Consider the following 18,315-nt stretch of genomic DNA (forward strand, 5'->3'; position numbering starts at 1 on the left):
TCGTTGGAAACGCTCTGGGAGCATTGCTTTGTGCACCAGCAATGAAACGTTAGTGAGGAAGTAGAACTTCCTTTAAAAATCCCGTATTTAGGTCCAGCTGCATCCGCCTAACGGATGTTTTTCAGTAGAGCTGTGCCGACCAGCAGTGAAATAAAAACTTAGTTACGAGTTTTTAACTGCGGGTGTTATCTTTTATGCTTGTCTGCGCCTCTAGTCAGGCTCCGTAAAGGGCCCCCAGGAGTTGTACAAATAAATGAAACAATAATGCACGTGCCCAGTCCTCCTCCTATGGTCGGTTCGACGAACGACATTTAAGCCGTGTCTGTCGTCAGTACGCCACGTAAAAGTCTTGCACGAGGTTTTGTTTCCATGTCCAAGGGCATTTGCCCCACCGTTGACGTACCGAACTCCGATAGCGGCTGCCGTTTAAAAGGAGCAGCAAATCCATACTTCTGCACCAGTTCAACTGATATTGGGCTCCAGCATGTTCGCCGTTGCTTTTCTCGGCTTTTTGGCCGTTTTTCACCAGGCTGCCAGTTCCACCCAGACTCCTCAGATAACGCAATGTCCAGGTAAGACCGTTTACAGCCTTTTCTCGTCAAGCTTCTTTTGGCAGTGCTCCCGAATGGATTAAGTTCTGGTCTTGAAAAGTGGCTACAGTTAGCTAGGGGGTTAACACCTGGTAGTGCAACTGAGCGCTAATGCAGTGTTGGTTTTTATAACTTGTTAAGAAACAAGAAATGCCTTGATAAGTTTAATCACTCAGAAAAATCAATGTTCAAAAGCAGTTTAAAAACACCAATTTAGTAGCTGCCGACCAACAATGCGTACAACAAACGTCATTCAAATATTCACAAAACTTTTTCTATTCGAGTGTGTTTTGTTTCAAGCGCGCTATTTGTGAACGTCTCCATCAAAGACAATCTAATCCACTTTGAAGCAACATTTTTTATTGTTTTCGCTTGTCTTAAGCTGCGCTGACTACATTAGAACTAAAATATCTGTTCAGTTTTCGTGAAAATATCAAAAATATGCTCACTCTAAATCAACGACTTGCAACGCTCCCTACAGACATCAATGAACAAAGCGTCGAGCTACAATAAGATCGCTATATTATTTCCACTGCGCAGATTAGAACCTATAACGAACGAAGCCATCTCCCCATTGACGTCTGTCAGCTTGCCTTACTATCGCTCCTAACAGTATATTACAAAGTTGTTGCTCTAACGAAAAGTAAAAGTAACGAAGACCTGCCGCCGCGCATCGATGAACCAACTGCATGAAAACAGCGCAGCCGTTACACAAGCCCACTTCAGAGGAATTTTTGCATTTTTATTGCCTTTTTTCTCAGCACCGAGGAACATCGAAGAAAATAATTGGGTATAATCTCCGTGCAGAATTAGACGCACGACGAGCGCTTATTGTAACCTTTCTCCAATTGGTTCAACTGTTAACACGTGCTTCTTATGCCTGTGAAGAAAAAAATACTAAATTTGAACATGCAAGACTGCGTTAGTTTCGCTTTCATGGGAGAGCTTCGAGAAACAGCCATCACAACTCTCCAATAATAAGTCATCCTTGTGATGTTCGTCTTCTGTTTTTATCCACTCTCTTCGTTCGTGATTTGGTAGTTTTCTTTTCAATTCATCGACAGAAAGCAACAGCGGAATTTAATTTTGTTCGTGTTAGGAACGTGGAGAAATTGTGATACATCTGAGCGGCCTATCCCAGTTTGCCTTGTTGAGATATGAGCTAACTGCTTTTCAACGTTGCCTTTCTACCATGAATAGAGAAAAATAGTTTTGTTTATTTCTCACCCGTAACCTGTATACCTTTCTTTACGTCCTTTTTCCAGAACACTGTTTTAATGAAAGCTTTATATACACTTGTAAAATGTACCGGATATTTGACCTGAGATATTCTGCATTCTTTTTCATCAGCTTTTTTTGTTAGGAGACCACTTTTCTTGACATAGCATTTTAAGCGGTGTAGCACATCAGTATACAGCTAGACATGCCAGCTAGTAGGCTGACTGACTAGTAGTTCGTTGTTAAAATTTTAACCATTACTGTTCGTCTCTTCATATATTGAGAGCCGTATTACCCACCCAAAGAAATATCCTTATCAGATTTTTTTAAATTTCGAACAAGCAGTTAGCCTCAGCACTGTGGCCCAACAATTTTGGGCTCCTTCGACGAGTTACGTGCACTGGAGAGGTTGCCTTGTGTACGAGGTTCTTGAAAGCGCATTTATTTTGGTGGACATGTACCCAACACCACTGACAATGCTACGTAAAAAAGAAGCGTTGTTCTATTTTAAAAAGCCTATATTTAAAAATTGCGGAACATCTTGGGTGAAGTCCCTTGTATATTCTTTCAATATTCTGAAGTAAAGTTGTAGTAGGTCGTATCCACAGCTATATAAATAGGATAAATGAACCAGTTTCTTTGTCATCACCCTGTACACAGATAAACTAAAGCACCATGCAAGAGCACATTGAGTTGTTAGCGTAAAAGGGCCATTCCTACAAAGGACGGCTGTGCTAAGCAATATTCTAGTGATTACCAATATTTGCACAAAAATTTCTCAAAAATATGTTTGTTTGAAACCTTTCATAATTAATACGAATGACGCCGATTTAAGAAAAGCAGACTGAACTACGATAGGAAAACAAGTCTGCACATTAGTAAATTTAGTCCCATTTTATGCCATTCTGAAGGACAGATAAATCGTCCCGGAGGATAATTTTTACTTGAAACAAGAAGGAGCACTTTGTGAAATTTTAAATTTGGCAACAAACCAAGCAGCGCACGACTACGAGTTGCGTTTTAAGCATTTATTAGTAGCGACAAGTGCAGTCAGCATAAGACGCACAGGTTATGCATAACAGGGCATCCTGCGAAGGATTTTAAAGCGTAAAGTGCTGCTTCTCATCGTCAGGGCTGCATTCGGAGGAAGGTAGTCCCATTTAATTCCGTGAGGTTACTTGACCCGAAATGATTTAGCACGCAAAATGATTTCACATTGCATGCATACAAACAGGAATGCGCCATGTATGTGTAAGCAGCGTGGCTTTGTTTCTTCGCTTGATAAGCATGAAATGTCTTGTACCTGTAACTTTTTATGCTATTGCCATGTAGCTTCACCTTGAATGAAACATATCTCTAGGCAGGCTTCGGTTGCAGCTACTCTGATCCCTTCTCTTTCAAGAAGGATATGATATAATAATTAAGATAATCATTGAAGCAGAGCAAGGTTGAGTAATTCAGTAACATCATAACCAAAAGCTCGCACATTCGTACCAGGTCATGCAGGTTTGTTTCCTAGTAGTAGAAACAGCGCCGACCACATGACTGAGTTTTGACGACTGAAAAGAAGATGAAAAAGGCATACTTAATTTTCCTCACTTTAAACTGATCTCATCTTTTAGGTATAACTAACCCCGTGGTCCAGATCGAGAACATCACCATCACAGACGCGGAGTTGGGGAAGTCACCGAAATTCGAAGGCACGGCCATTTTAACCCAAGAGGTTGACGACAATCCTGTTTTGAAGATTTCACTTTACGGATCAGACGGCCAGAAGCTTCCCTGTCTTCCTTCAGTTTTGCCGTGGTAAGTATTCGATTTTTTTTTTCATAAGCAGAAACTTTATGCGAGAGAAGTTGCAGCCATCACCAAAAACAACGCCTGGACTTTGGGTAATCGAGGACCACTCCTCAAAACTCAAGCAAACACTCCCACAGTGCAAACGAATGCGCATTTACACACTGCGTGAAGTTTTGCACATCTCCGCAAGACTTCATCCATTTATCAGAATGTTCTCAACGATTGCTCTGAGACCGAAACTCACGGCACCCACGTATATTACGAGACAAACATAAGATACACTCATTTCGAAACAAAATTCAGCCAATGGAGCTTCTTTCATGTCGTTCGACACACAACTATTAAGAGAATATTTAGTAAAAAACACCACACAGTGACCAGCCAATTATGATCAGCAGCACAGAGAGTAGGAGCACGCAATGAAAGTTTTCGCTATAATTTTTACCTCAAAAGAATTCACAGTGCCTGAATTCATTCATCGTTGCAGAACTCAGCAAAATAACTTCACACGGCACGCATTGAAGAGATAGAATGGCTGCGTCTCTGCTGATTTCTCGCCATGCACTAAGCTGCTATTTACTTTTAGTCCAAAAATAGTATTCACGAAGTGGCTCCGATTTCTTAACCGCTCACATCTAGTGCAGACTACACATGAGAAGACAGGTTCAGAAATGTCATGAACTCTATGTTAGTCGCACAGAAGATCGTCATTGTTTTGCGCACCATCTATCTGCTCTGTATAGTAGAGCCGAACTGAAGAGCTCTTGAGTCCTCTGAAATGTATTGCGCTCTTTCCAGGTCGTTGCACTGAAATGCAGCTGCCAGATGTTTTCCAAAATTTCAGAGCGAGTTATTAAATTGATGGAATAGCTAGAGTCAATAAAACTCCAATGAAACATACCACAGAAAACGCAAATCGCAGGTACGTGACCAGAGGCGCAAACCAGAACGCATACGACCTTTTGAATTCGCAAAAAACAAACAAAATCGCTTATCGAACCCATTCACTTTGCGTGATCCCTGCAGGAAGTTTAGGTCGCATCTTCAATCGTTTCATTTTTTGTTTACTTGTTTCACTTCTTGAAGCGTCCAGCCTCTATAGCATAGAACCTGTTGGAGGAGCCCGATACTTTCGATCCACCATCCACCACATTCTTTTTCAATCTTTCACCCGGATTTTTGTGTGCATTTTTTAGTAATGGTCTCGGGGTCAGACTTAAATGTGACCCTGCAGAGAAAGCTAAGTCCGTCGTCTTCAGAATTGCGAGCTTGGCTTATGAGCTTAAAGTGGAAGCTATTGCCTCAAGCTCGCAGTTTTTTCTGCGGAGCCACATAAAGGTCTCCGCGTGGTGTGGCCCATAGAGTTTCTTACTATTAACTAGGGGGAAAGCTGGCGCCGCTGCACCTGAACCTCCATGGGTGCGCAAAGCATCATGGGGCGATGAGCTACTTGGTGCCGGACAATAGGTTTTTTTCAGGAGCATGAAGTGGCACTACTGAGATTCCACATTTCGTATCCACAGCGCGCTCCGCGCGCAGACGACTTCTACGTAAAAGTAGTGCGCAAAAGCCATAGTAGCTAAAACTAATGATCCGGAGTTCCCGGGTTTGAACCCGACCGCGGCGGCTGCGTTTTTATGGAGCAAAAACGCTAAGGCACCCGTGTGCTGTGCGATGTCAGTGCACGTTAAAGATCCCCAGGTGGTCGAAATTATTCCGGAGCCCTCCACTACGGCACCTTTTCTTCCTTTCTTCTTTCACTCCCTCCTTTATTCCTTGCCTTACGGCGCGGTTCAGGTGTCCAACGATATATGAGACAGATACTGCGCCATTTCCTTTCCCCAAAAACCAATTATTATTATTATTATTATTATTATTATTAAAACGCAACAGCCCACGACGCCAATAAAAGGTTTTTGTTTTCCGAAATACTGTGGAAAAACCTTTGAAAATGTTGAAGCGACAAAAGTTTTTTCAAAAACATATCTTTTTAAAATGCGCCTGTTATGCACGAAATATTGGCTTTTGTGGTCTGCAATGCTTGGCCAATAGGAGAGCAAGCCATCGCTTACTTTGAGCAAAATTTGCATTTACATGCTTTTCTGCTCCTTTGTTGCGATTTATAGACAGGATATTGAATCATAGGACTTTCTTGATTATCGAACAACGTTCGTTTTTTCATTATTTTTTGGCCAAAAGTTGTAGTTCTGATGATGCTTAGAGCGCTCATGGGGGTACAGGTGGTCTCGAGGAAGCTCGATGCAAACTCCCATAGGCGGGGCGCCAACTTTCCCTCTAGTTAATAGTAAGGAACTCTATGGTGTGGTCCCGAAGCGCAGCCAGTGTTGTCGCCGCACTGTACACCGAACTAGCAGCTCCCGCCACATCTGGTCAATAAATCGCGACGAAGCAGAGCTTTCATCCTGTGTCCGATGAAATGCTCACAACGCCAGCTATCCTGCAGATGCAAAAGTGATCCAATGATGAATCTTATATCCGTCTTTCTATGGACGTGTCAATTTTTAAATGCTCTTTGAAAATATTTAAGCCGCCTTTGGGTTTGTGTTCTTATTCTGCAATAAAATCATTATGCATATTTATTATTCCAACGATATATGAGACAGATACTGCGCCATTTCCTTTCCCCCAAAAAACAATTATTATTATTATTATTATTATTATTATTATTATTATTATTATTATTATTATTATTATTATTATTATTATTATTATTATTATTATTATTATTATTCTTTTTTGACGCTCAAGTTATGTTCACTTATGAGGTTATATTGGTTCTTTTCGTCAGTTTTCCGACCTACCCGTCCACCCATAAGCAAAGCTCGCTGATGCTGACCGTAAGTGTAGGATTGGCCATAGGCGTACGCACAAATATAATTATTGTTGTTTTAATTATTACTCTGACTTTGTGCACAGTCTGGTGAAGAAACATTATGCGACAGCAGCAACGAGATCGGAATAGGGCCAGTAAAAAGTAAGAAAAGTTGTTTCAAGGACTCGTGCCAAACAAGCGCCATCTTTATTAATCATGAAATAAATTCGGTTTATGGCGTTAATCCGGGTAATCGAGGCAAAGGAACGGCCTCTTGTGCCCCGCATTTGATGCTGCAAAGCTGCAACCAAGAGTGTGTGCGGATAAAACGGTTGAAACAAAGGGAATAAGATGGTTTATGGGCTCATATGAGAAAATGTGAGAAGAAGGGATTCTGAATTTTTTTTTCTGATATGGTAGCCGTGGCTAGCGAAACACAGGACTCAGTGGATTAACAGGCTGTCCGGCTGGACGAAGCTGCCTGGTAATGTTGATGATCTAAACAAAAGAAATGTTTGACAAGCATATCATTATACGTCCTTAGTTATCATCAGCGAAAACAGGGCAGTATCGAACAGCGCATCCAAGAAACGCCACCTATACCGTCGGCTTATATCTGGAGGTATAGCGCAAGTAAACTATAGGAGATGTGCCATCTATACGAGCTGCGCTGCATAAAGTATGACTGTAGCCACGTGATTTTGGGCATGGAAGTATGGAACTTGGCTGCCAGTCATGGCAGCGGAGCCTGTAGCAAGATTGCCAGAGAGTTTGAAATGCTTCAAACAATTTCCGCCAACGAAGTCACAATTAGGTGACGGTTTGCTTTCAGCGTTGCACTTTTTATTCTTTAACGACTGTTTATATATATTACGAGCAGCACAGGTAACTTAATAAAACACGTTGCGGTGCCATACTTGGTGACGCAGAGATACATTTTTGCAGACAACCGCACAAATAGGCATCCGAGAATGGATGCTAACTCCAACTAAGTTCATTGAAAAGCACACTCAACGCCCGTCCTATCATATCTCTCTGTCTGATTGTCTGAAAATGTAGTGCTGAATTACTCTTCTAATTTCGGTCCCCAGAGGCCGACTCACTCTGTGATTAAAATATAGCTCTTTACAATGTAAACTCACACTTCAATAACAGCAGGTTAACCACGCCTAATTATTATTTTTAGCTAAATTGTACATGACATTTTCTTCGGCTAGTTGCATACTTTGTTGGAAGAGAGAGCTGCAGCTGGCCGCAGCTGGCACAGGACGGCAATAATTGCAGCTGAGTGGTAAACGCCTTTGTCCTGTAGTAGGATTAGGTAGGCTGATAAGGATGACGAGCTAAATGAGATGGACTACGTTGTATTTTGACTATATCTCGAACGCTTCTCTTTTTCCTTCCATCAATAGCACGCTGAAGCTCTGTAATGGCACAACGGAAATAGAGCAGACACTAAACCAAGGTTGGGGCAATACTTGTCCCGTCGCTCCCGGAACTTACTCGGCCCTCTTGACCTTCGACCTGCCCGACAACGATCTCGCAAAACTTTATTTCGGGGTGAGTTCTCACTGCCACTATTCCGACACTTCCAAATGCTTGACCGAAACTGTGGCAGTTGACACTGTCGGTGCCGGTATTGACTGTTCCAATAAGTTTATCCCAAACAACAAAGTCCTCTAGCCGTATTTTGAAACGCCCCGTTCAGTTCTCTTTTCGTTTGATCTGAGCCGTCAATTCTTACGAAAAAAAACCAGCAGCTACAGGCACGGCCGGTCTGAACGTAGTAACGCCGCAGGCCGTACTATCACCGACGTTCAGTTCGAGTTCGAGTCGCGGCTCGACCATTATTCTTTCAGACAGAAATCCTTTTTTAAAAGGCACTAAGTGATAACGGTGGAATCGCTTCAAGGGACACTGAGGAGAAATTGAAGTTGGCTTGTATCCATAGAATAGCAGCTCCTGATCACAAAAACGCCACTCTTCATGAAAACAAAGCTCTTGTAATGTAGAAAATAGCAAGAACCAAAATACAGGTATCGCCGCCACAGGCCAATCTCGCAAGTACAAGCGTGATGACTTCCTAGGACAAGAGGCGCCACCTTGGAGGAATTTTCTTTACTTCATGGACGTCACGAATCTCTGAGGCTTGCAAAGGAAGGTAGCACACCGCACCTCTAGCCGTCAGGAATCACGGAGTCTGCGTTTACGTCACGATCACGTCACTCCGTTTTGTGACGTCATAAGAGTTGCCGTGGCGTCATAAGAGTTTCCCGAGTTTGAATCAGAGGGGCGGGAAAAACTTTTTCAACTTCGAATCGAAATTTCTTTGAAATAAGTGCATCTTTCGCGCCCGGACAAGCGGCAACAATACCATGAAATGCCGAACTATCAGATTTTCCTAACAAAAAAAATTGATAGAGTTCTCCTCAGTGTCCCTTTCACGACCCTGCAGACCATTGGCTAATTGTGTAGTAACATCATCACTGTTCAGTTTTTTTATTGCTGTCGGGTGATTGAATTACCTGTGCTAGGTAATGTGGTGGTGAAAGTGGCGTTGAAGCCACATCGTCATTGACCAATCAGGGATTTCGTTGTGCCCCCGGGGTCTTCACCAAACGTCCGCTCTAACACTACCGCGTTAAAAGCTCATGGCTTGTTTTTACTAATCAATGGCATTGTTTCCCCATTTTCAGGACGGGAACGTTAACGTCAAGATCGAAGTCGAGGATGACAATGACGTTCTTGAGTGTTTGACGTACCCCCTGCAAGTAAAACTTAACTAAGGTAATGCCGGCTCCGTCACCAGCTATGTCGCCGGTGGATGCAAAACTTACGGAGGAATTCAAGGAACAAGATGCGGATTTGTATCCATAATTGTCCGCTTCTGCTCATTGGATGTCCAGGCCTACAACCACGTCTTGCTTAGCGACATGTAAAACTATTATTTTTCGATTGTGTTGTCAGCAGAAATAAACCTTTAGAAAAAAGTTCCAATCGTACAGATATTTGTATTAAGAACTAAATTTTCCCAGAGAACCCGAACACTCTTTGAGGCTAGCGTAGCCGTGGATGTTAGCTAATAATAATAATAATTGGTTTTTTGGGGAAAGGAAATGGCGCAGTATCTGTCTCATATATCTTCGGACACCTGAACCTCGCCGTAAGGGAAGGGATAAAGGAGGGAGTGAAAGAAGAAAGGAAGAATAGGTGCCGTAGTGGAGGTCTCCGGAATAATTTCGACCACCTGGGGATCTTTAACGTGCACTGACATCGCACAGCACACGGGCGCCTTAGCGTTTTAGCTAACGATCCAAAAACAAAAATGAGGGTTGATTTGAGAAGTTAGGCCCAATGCGATTTAGGTGCGCAAGCTGTCCGGTTTTTCACTTAGGTTCCGGTGTTCAAATCCAGCGTTCACGAGCGACATTTTTTTCATTTCTTCAGGCAGCGATAATGGGTTAATGTCAATATATGCGGAATTAGCGAATCTCTACATTGATAGATCTCTGGGAGTCTTCCTAGCACTCCTGGCACAATGGGGCAGCGGTCAAGCGATGCGCCTCTGCCCTTCTATGGCAGGCGCTGCCATCGGGGGGATTGGGTTACATGAGTTGAGTGTGCCCGGAAGTTGCCTGGAGGTATACCTCTCCCAAATGTATGCCATGTGAAATTTAACGCCTCAAAGTGGCACAGAGGCTTCGATACACGCCGTAATGAATGGCTCTGGGTAAATTTCGACCACCTGGAAGTTGCCCGATCCACTGCGATCCCCCAGGGGTGCTATGGGTACTCCTCAACCACTGATTGCCATTGTCAAGGTGCGTCATCACCTATCCACCTTCTGGGTAATTAACTGACTACCTCGATTCTAGCTTCTTGAGCTCCTAGAAGCTAAAGTTACGTAGGTAGCGATCGATGGAGCTTCAGGTGGGTGTGGTAGTAGAGGGTGAGGTAGATGGTGGATCGATGGCGGCGGTGGGCAACCACCTGTGGAGGTTGCGGGCTCCTCAGTGGGGAAGGGGGAGAATATAAGGAGACCAGGCAGCTATCGTCTCAAGTCTCAGATTTTCATCCCTCCGTACACCGAAGAACCGGCAGCAACTACTCTATGGCCGGTGTGATGCAATCACTCCGACATCATTTATTACGTTTCAAATTTGTCATCCCTTATTTACTCATCGAAACCACGTCACACGCGCAGATTTCTTTGCGTCACTTGATCGAATCCAGTAAGGCAGGGAGTGGGACGCTGGTGCAACCAGCCACAAGGAACAAGGGAATGAAAGGGAAAATAAAAAAGAATTGTTTCATTATACGGGCGCTGTATCGCACCACCGCTCTCTTCAGAAGAGCACCTATTATAGAGAACAGAAGTCATAAAACACTGATGGCACATTGTGAAAAGCGCTCAATTCCCAGATATCAACGCGTTTATGGTAGAGTACTCTGTGGGCGGCATTCGTATATCTTTTAAAGCGAAAAGTTTGCTATGCCACGTTGCGCGAGTTTCGCTGACTCCATCGCTTTGACCTTCAGCGACCTTCAGGTGCTCGGAGCTGCGCCGAAACTGATGAAGAGCGGGAGCTTCGAAAGTAAAGGAAATGCGCATAACTGGCCCCCTTGGACTGTGGACATCTGAGTCGCGCTTAAAGCTACGCGGCGGTATTGAAGGATATGCGCTGTATGCGTTGGCATTGACAACGTTGTGGCAGAAAGGCGGCACTGAAGCTTTAGGCCATCGGCCTTCATTGTGTTCATTGGCGTTGGCGTTGACAACGTTTCATAATGTACTTGAGGAAAGGGAGGGCGCATAACTGGCTCTCTGGGGCAGTGGACGCTGCAATACCGCTTTGAGGTACGTGGCCGTTGTGAGAGAGATGTGGCCTGCATGCGGTAGCGCCGACTACGTTGTGGCAGGCAGCCGGCACTGCAGCAATAGGCCGAAGCATTCATTGGGTGAGCAACCACTCGCGGTCAACCATTAATTTAGGGTAGGCGTGCTGCCTATCAAATGTCCGGAACGCAATCAACGTTACAGACGCCAAGCCACGTCTAGCTGCCCGATAGAGCACAGCTTCCGCTCTCCAATCAGGTTCACCAGCAGTTAAACCGCAGCTTATTTTCTGTTATGATTTTCACAGCGATTCCAACTGCGCTTACCTAGAGCCCTTGTTGTAGAATCCCTCGCTCAAATTGATGGGTCATAAATAGAAGTTGTTAGGGTTAATCGCTCCAGAAGTGTGCACTCCATGCAGCAGTCACTAATTTGCTATCATAAGCAACTGCATTTCTCCAGACATTCATGAAACATGTCCGCCTGTAGAAAGACACAGTGAGGGAAGAAAGCACCTTTTTTAAACGACATATGACGCGACATTTAATTACTTGTGCCGTGTTTATCCAGACCTGAAACTACCCATTGTTTTAAGGCCGGAGTCAATAAAACATCATGTGTACAGCACGTTGGCGTATCTGTGTAGAGCGCGTGGAATTGTATTCACTTCTGTAACTAGATTTCTCACAAAATATTAGCTCACAAAAAAACAGTCGGAAAGGTTTTGGGGGTACTAACAGTTTCGGCATACCAACATTTTTTCGTGTTTAGTTAAATTTTCATAAATAGGAACAATCTCAAATGTACTCATAACTTTATCTTTCCATAGCTTTATTTTTAACTTTTGCTTGTTTCCGTTGCGAGTGAAAGTGTTTTTCCGGCTCTGCCAGCAAAGAGAGCGCATACTGAATCAGTAACAGCGCGCAGCACATAGAAATAAATACCTCAGCTGCTACGTCGCGCAAAAGGTAGAACACAAGAACACATTTCGTTAGATATTGAACCGGCAACACAGACTGCGCGGTCAGCACGACTGATTTGCTTTTCCCGAAAAACTCCAATTAACTGTCACGAGCCAGTATATAAATTTTGTGCAGCAATAAAAATGAGAATTTTGGAGGCGGGATTAGAAACCATGTATCAGGACAGATCTGGCGTTCAGCTTTGTCGGGCTTAGCGTAGTGCTTCGTGCATTAAAAGAGAAAGTGCCAGACAGCTCTAACACATGCCCATAATTCCGCCATATGTATTTCTGAAACATCCACTTTATAAAAGACAAAGATAAGGAATAATAACAAACAGTCTGGATTATAACCTCCCGTTAGTAGGTGGGACCGCTCTAAGCACCGCTGCTATATGTTTCCGACATGTGGCATTCCAGAGTCATCTCAAAGGCCTTGCCCGGTCAGTTGAACCTGACAGCTTGGTATCCACTTCGTGAGCCACTCTGGCATTAATTGGACAAGTTGACATCCACGTGTTCTCGTAAGCTGTGCCTGGGGTTGAGTGGACATATATTATGTGAGGGGGAACACTGACCTTTCTGACCAAACGTAAGTATATATTCGCCTTTATCACTGCTAAGGATGACATCTATGCAATTCCTCAAACCCTCTGTACCGTCAGGCGCTGCGGTTTAAAAGCCGGTTCGAACGAGATACGCCTTTCTACCAAACGACCACATAAAAAATGATCGCCGCAATAACGTTCGTCCTTGCAGCTGTTGTTCACGCGACGATAGCCGACATACAGAACCCACCGGTCAAGCGATGCCCAGGTAACTAAGCCTACATTCTTTTCAGTAGCGTCGGGTCCTAGCCGCCATGAGTAAAGCTTGGCTTGCTTAGTTGCTCTGTAGTAGTTGCAGTGAAGGTTAGTGTGCCCTTAACCCGATGTGCAATGGCGCGCTCTCATGGCTCTTTAGCCTGTTTATTTAGAAAAAGACAGAGGAACCTTTCCTTTTCCAAACTTTCAAATGGTGCCACAGAGTCTCGCTATATTCCGCATGTAAACTTCATGTTTTAAGCACTGAAACTATCCGTTGCATAGATGGAGATTCAAGCATTCTCAATGAAAAGAGTAACTTCTCTGGAATGTTCAGAATCCTTCATGGAAGAGAAGTAATCAATTTTGATTTATAATATCACGAAGGGTTGAACTATAGAGCATGCAAGTTTTTTGGCCTTGCATGACAAATATAAACCATTTTACGAGGACACATTTTGTATAGCTTTTCGCGTAGTTTACATCGATGCTTTTGTGTTCGGCGCATCGAGTTTAAAACCCGTAAGGTCAATATTCGCAATCCGCACACCTCTAGGCTTCGGGCAAACTTGCACGACTACGTATAGCGAAGCAAGTTTGCAGCTCCATGTATGACCTATGGCCGAGATAATTCTCGTAATTTTGCTTTCTTTTTCCTGACGTCATAGATTTTAACTTGCATTAGGCTGACAACTATATGGCGCTTGCTTTATCTCTGAATTTTGCCCCATGCAACGTGAACAGAATAAAGTAAAAATATCTATTCAATGAAGTCTCCGTCGGGATATGTATTTAACTCCAAAATTCAGGCACAGTTTACGGCAAAGAACCTGTCACAAGAAATCCTTTCCACTGGAAACATACGCAATAACTTCAAAAAAAAAACGGCACAATCAATGTTCGCTAAGAGATATATCTTAGTATAGTGAACTTTTGGAGCCAAGAATGAAGCAAATGATCGCTTATTTTAAGAAAGGCTTTAAATAGACATTGAAAAGAAACTTATATTAGCCTGTTTATTAGGATTACGGTGTTCAAAAGAAAAAGGCACAACATTAGCTCCAAGAGAAGCTTTTGTAATCTAAGCAATGCCAAAAATAAAGCAGAAGCGTCGTCATCAGCGACAGGTTTTGCAAGTAAGCTGCTGTACACAGATTCAGTTTTTTGGGCGTCGATCCCGGACGCTTGGCTAGATGGTCATTCAGTTTTTAATGGTGATCTCGAGATTGAATCAAGTGGCGGGAAAAGTTTTAAATAGGATTTTCTCAGCTATGAATGTATCTTTCTTTGTCGTACAAGTACCAGTATAACAGAAGCGAGCCATAGACTTGATTGTTACTGACAATAAAAATAGGATTAACATTTTCTCAAACTAGCATTTTAAATTCACCTGCGATTGCACTAAACATTGTAAAACAAGAATGACCAGCTGGCATTGTGTATGGTACAATTCGAGCCACGTAATACAATAAACGTAAACAAGGAGACTTGGCATATTACATGCGAGAGGCATATTACAGCCTTATTTTACTTAACATGTTATTGTTCCAGCGAATTGATGTTGTATTAGATATACAGTTTGTAGCTTCTCGTTTTCCGTGTGCATATCACTTGACAGTCCAGATCGGATCACTAAATATTCCAATTCTATGCATTACTAAAAATACTAAAGCCGAACTGACAAAGCCTATTAAGCCCCCATTTCGTCACCTGCAAAACCTGTCAGACGTCAATTGTGCGTTAATAATACAGCCTTTTCGTACATGGCCAACCTACTTCGCGAATAAACGAAAAATATGTTTATGTTTTACGGGAACCTAACGTCCAAAAGCGACTCAGGCTACGAGGGACGCCGTAGTGAAAAGCTCAAGAAATTTCGACCACCTGTGGCTCTTTAATATGCACCGACATCTCACAGTACCTCTGGAATTTCGCCTCCATCAAAATTCGACCGCCGCGGCCGGGTTCCCATCCCCGCCTTCCGGGTCAAAAGCCGAGCGCCCTAACCACTGAGCCCCCCTTCCCCGGTGGCTTGAACAAAATGTATTCCACCTCTCTTTTTCAGGGCTAGACAACCCTGTGGTCGATGTCCTGGCCATCAATGTCACAGGTGCAAAGCTCGGCGAAGAGATAGCAATCGACGGTGCGGTTCATGTCAAGGAAGTCGTAGGCCAGCACCCGGTCTTGCAGCTGTCCTTTGCCAAGCCTGACGGCGAAAAATTGCCCTGCGATCCGCGCGTCATGCCATGGTAAGCGAGCAACCGTGCTAGGCTTGAAGCAGCCAGCCCCGACACTCGCCGGACCCAAGCAGCACAGGTAATCAGCCCAATATTGAAATTATATTGGCAAAGGCTGGTCCTACAATGGGCCAGTGTAAAGCCATTCATTTCCAATATTGGGCCCGTTTCCCGCGATGCTTGGGGAGGCGCTTTTTTGAAGAGCGGTAGCGGAGTACGAAACTTTCTATGGGCCAAGGGACGTGACCACTGCCGCTTGGATAGTATTATAGTAGCAACGGGAGTAGAAGCAGTAGCAACATAAGTAATAGCAGCAGTAGCAATACTATTACGGCAGTGGATTGGGCCCATTGGTGAAACATAATTGCGGTTAGTTTTAAGACATTGTAACTGTTATGGTATTTAATTTCATTTAATTTATTTTACCCTCAGGGGTTTCGAATTACAGAGGGGGTTATTAGTGGTAACAGTATTATCACTAGACGTGTGGCCGCCGCGGTGGCTCAGTAGTTATGACGCTTGGCTGCTGACCCGAAAGACGCGGGTTCGGTCCCGGCTGCGGCGGTTGAATTTCGGTGGAGTTGAAATTCTAGAGGCCCGTGTACTGTGCGATGTTAGTACACGTTAAAGAACTCCAGGTGGTTTAAATTTCTGGAGCCATTCACTACGGCGTCCCTCATAGCCTGAGTCGCTTTGGGACGTTAAACCCACACAAACCAGCAGATGTATGTCATAGGTATGTTATAGGTTAGTTGGTGCAATATAGTAATACATTGACTCACATCTTCTGTTCCGGTTCCATGCTGTCTCGCATAAACTTGTGGTGGCGGAGCACACAGCCGCTTAGTTATTTCCCCGAGTAACCAGTCTACGATTTTTCAAAATTACCAACACATTTCTGTGAATTCTCAATGGTCATCTCAAGGTTCTCATATTAGTCGCGAGGCGTTCAGACAAGTGCCCAACCACGGCCTGGAGTGAACCCTCAGAGGTCTTTTTGTCAGGAGGACAGCAGAACAAGCGAACTTTTAATTAAGTTACGCACATAAGATTTCGGAGCGCAGGCAGAGGCGCGTTCACGAGAAAGTTCACATAAGAGAACTTCGAGTCTACATCACGAGTCCTCACTACGGCTTGTGCACGCAAGTCCACAGACCACGGGTCCACACACCGACGTCAGGCGGCAGGCCCTATGTCGAGACTGCTCATGCACGTGCTTGTGGTCACAAAGTGTAGAGCCGGCGTGCTCAAGGTCAATAGGACGGCGTGCTCTTGGAGCGTTTTCGACGCCATGCCGCTGGCATGCGCGCAGTCCACAGCAAGTTCCTGCTCATGCGCGGTCTAGCCAAACCGTTGTGCCTGCAGTAGGCGATGCTGTCTAGGGTGCCGTGCACATACAGCGAATGGCTCCACCCAGGCTTAACTCAGGCCTGATAGTGGCGCTCCTTACTTCTCTTTACTCGCATCCTACTTCCAGCCAGTTGAACCTATGTAACGGCACGACCGAACAAGAGAAGGAACTGAGCAAGGACTGGCACAACACCTGCCCCGTGCAACCGGGCATGTACTCCACGCACCTGCCATTCCTCCTGCCCGAGGGTCAAGACGCCAAGAACTATTTTGGGGTAAGTGCAGGCCGAGGGTAAGCCCAAGATTTGCTTTAAAAGGACACTGAGGAGAAATTGAAGTTGGCTTGTATCCATAGAATAGCAGCTGCCTGCTTCTAACAAGCCGGTCCGGAGACACCCCGTAGCACTGAAGAAAAACTGGTTTACTCTGGCTGGAGATAGATTGCAGTTTGTTTTTAATGTTTGCGGAAAAAATAGAAAGTCAGCTTTCTGCGGTTGCTCTATTCGAGGGCACATGACATCTGCTTGTTAAAAAAGAAGCACAAAAGGCAATCCCTGGCGCCCAACGCGGCTTAGCAGTTAATCAGAATGATAAATTTCTGATGAGCTGGAAAAATTCTACAATGCTCCTTATTTTGATTAAAATGAAATGTTTGGGCACTTGGCTTGGCTTCTAGCGTACGCCTTGATCAAATGTACACGATTAGCCCTTACAAAAAATGGTCTGTAGACAGTCTATAGACTCCTTGTAGACTCTATTGCGTTCCTATAGATATTCTTTGTTTGCAGACACTCTAGATAAAAGTCTACTAAAAGTGTACGGACATAAATCTAGATTGTCTATAGACTGCCCATAGAATTTGTATTACCTATAGACTGTTCTTTACGGATTTTCTATAGAGAGTCTAAAGACTTAATAGAAGTCTATGGACAGTCTGTAGCCTGTCTAAACAAATTTTTTTAAGGGAGGTGCAGCTGCTCCAGAGGTTTCACGATTATTTGGAGTTTATTTATTTATATAGAGAACTATAAAAGAACCCAAGCTCACTTTGGGGTCGCATTGAGTAGTGGCGTGTTTATCATTGCCACCGACTTGCCCATTTCACTTGCATCTCGAATCTATCGTTACCTCAAGCGTATCTTTTTCCTATGTTTGCCGTCAGATTTTTTACAAAATACTGATTATACGCAGTGGTCTTCCGGTAATTCTCTCTGTCTGGAATGTTGACAGCAAAGCAGGATGGCTCAAGGAAAGTGATAATCCGGGATAGAAATCGTTCAAGCACTTTAATTCTCCTTGACCACGTCGCTAGAGAAGTTTTCACACTTGTGTTCTCTGTTTTCAGGATGGGAACGTTGTAGTCACATTCAACATCTTGAACGGGAGTGAAGTTCTTGGCTGCGTGCTCATCCCCGTAACGATTGACGTCGACTAAGACACAGCGGTCCGTAACCAATAACTGCACCGGTGAATGCTCGAAAGATCGAAGCTTCTAATTTATCTACCACAGATATTTGATGTTCACGTACAGTTTTCATACTTCAGAGCACCAATAAATGCGATTGACACGAAAGACTGGACCTTCATTTCCTCTGCCGCTGCCTAGAAGACTCCCTTCCAGGTGAACTAACACGTTGTGTGCCGCTGTTGAAAACTCTGATTCACATCATGTTCAACGAAAATTAC

The 18,315-nt window shown here is 44.0% G+C and overlaps 2 protein-coding genes across 2 annotated transcripts; both read left to right on the forward strand.

Annotated features, from left to right (window-relative positions):
- The first annotated feature begins 391 nt into the window (after positions 1–391).
- Positions 392–9,426, forward strand: LOC144105540 (uncharacterized). Its single transcript, XM_077638662.1, has 4 exons — positions 392–572; positions 3,431–3,614; positions 7,854–8,001; positions 9,138–9,426. Exons 1-4 carry the CDS (start codon positions 485–487, stop codon positions 9,225–9,227), a joined length of 510 nt encoding a protein of 169 aa, XP_077494788.1. The 5' UTR covers positions 392–484; the 3' UTR covers positions 9,228–9,426.
- A 3,475-nt stretch (positions 9,427–12,901) lies between these two features.
- On the forward strand, positions 12,902–18,197 carry LOC144105542 (uncharacterized). The gene is made up of 4 exons (XM_077638663.1): positions 12,902–13,055; positions 15,108–15,291; positions 16,757–16,904; positions 17,975–18,197. The coding sequence occupies exons 1-4, from the start codon at positions 12,968–12,970 to the stop codon at positions 18,062–18,064; spliced, it is 510 nt and encodes a 169-aa protein (XP_077494789.1). The 5' UTR covers positions 12,902–12,967; the 3' UTR covers positions 18,065–18,197.
- The last annotated feature ends 118 nt before the right edge of the window (positions 18,198–18,315 follow it).

The sequence above is a fragment of the Amblyomma americanum genome, chromosome 9, assembly GCF_052857255.1.
Source record: "Amblyomma americanum isolate KBUSLIRL-KWMA chromosome 9, ASM5285725v1, whole genome shotgun sequence".
Taxonomy (NCBI): Eukaryota; Metazoa; Arthropoda; class Arachnida; order Ixodida; family Ixodidae; genus Amblyomma; species Amblyomma americanum.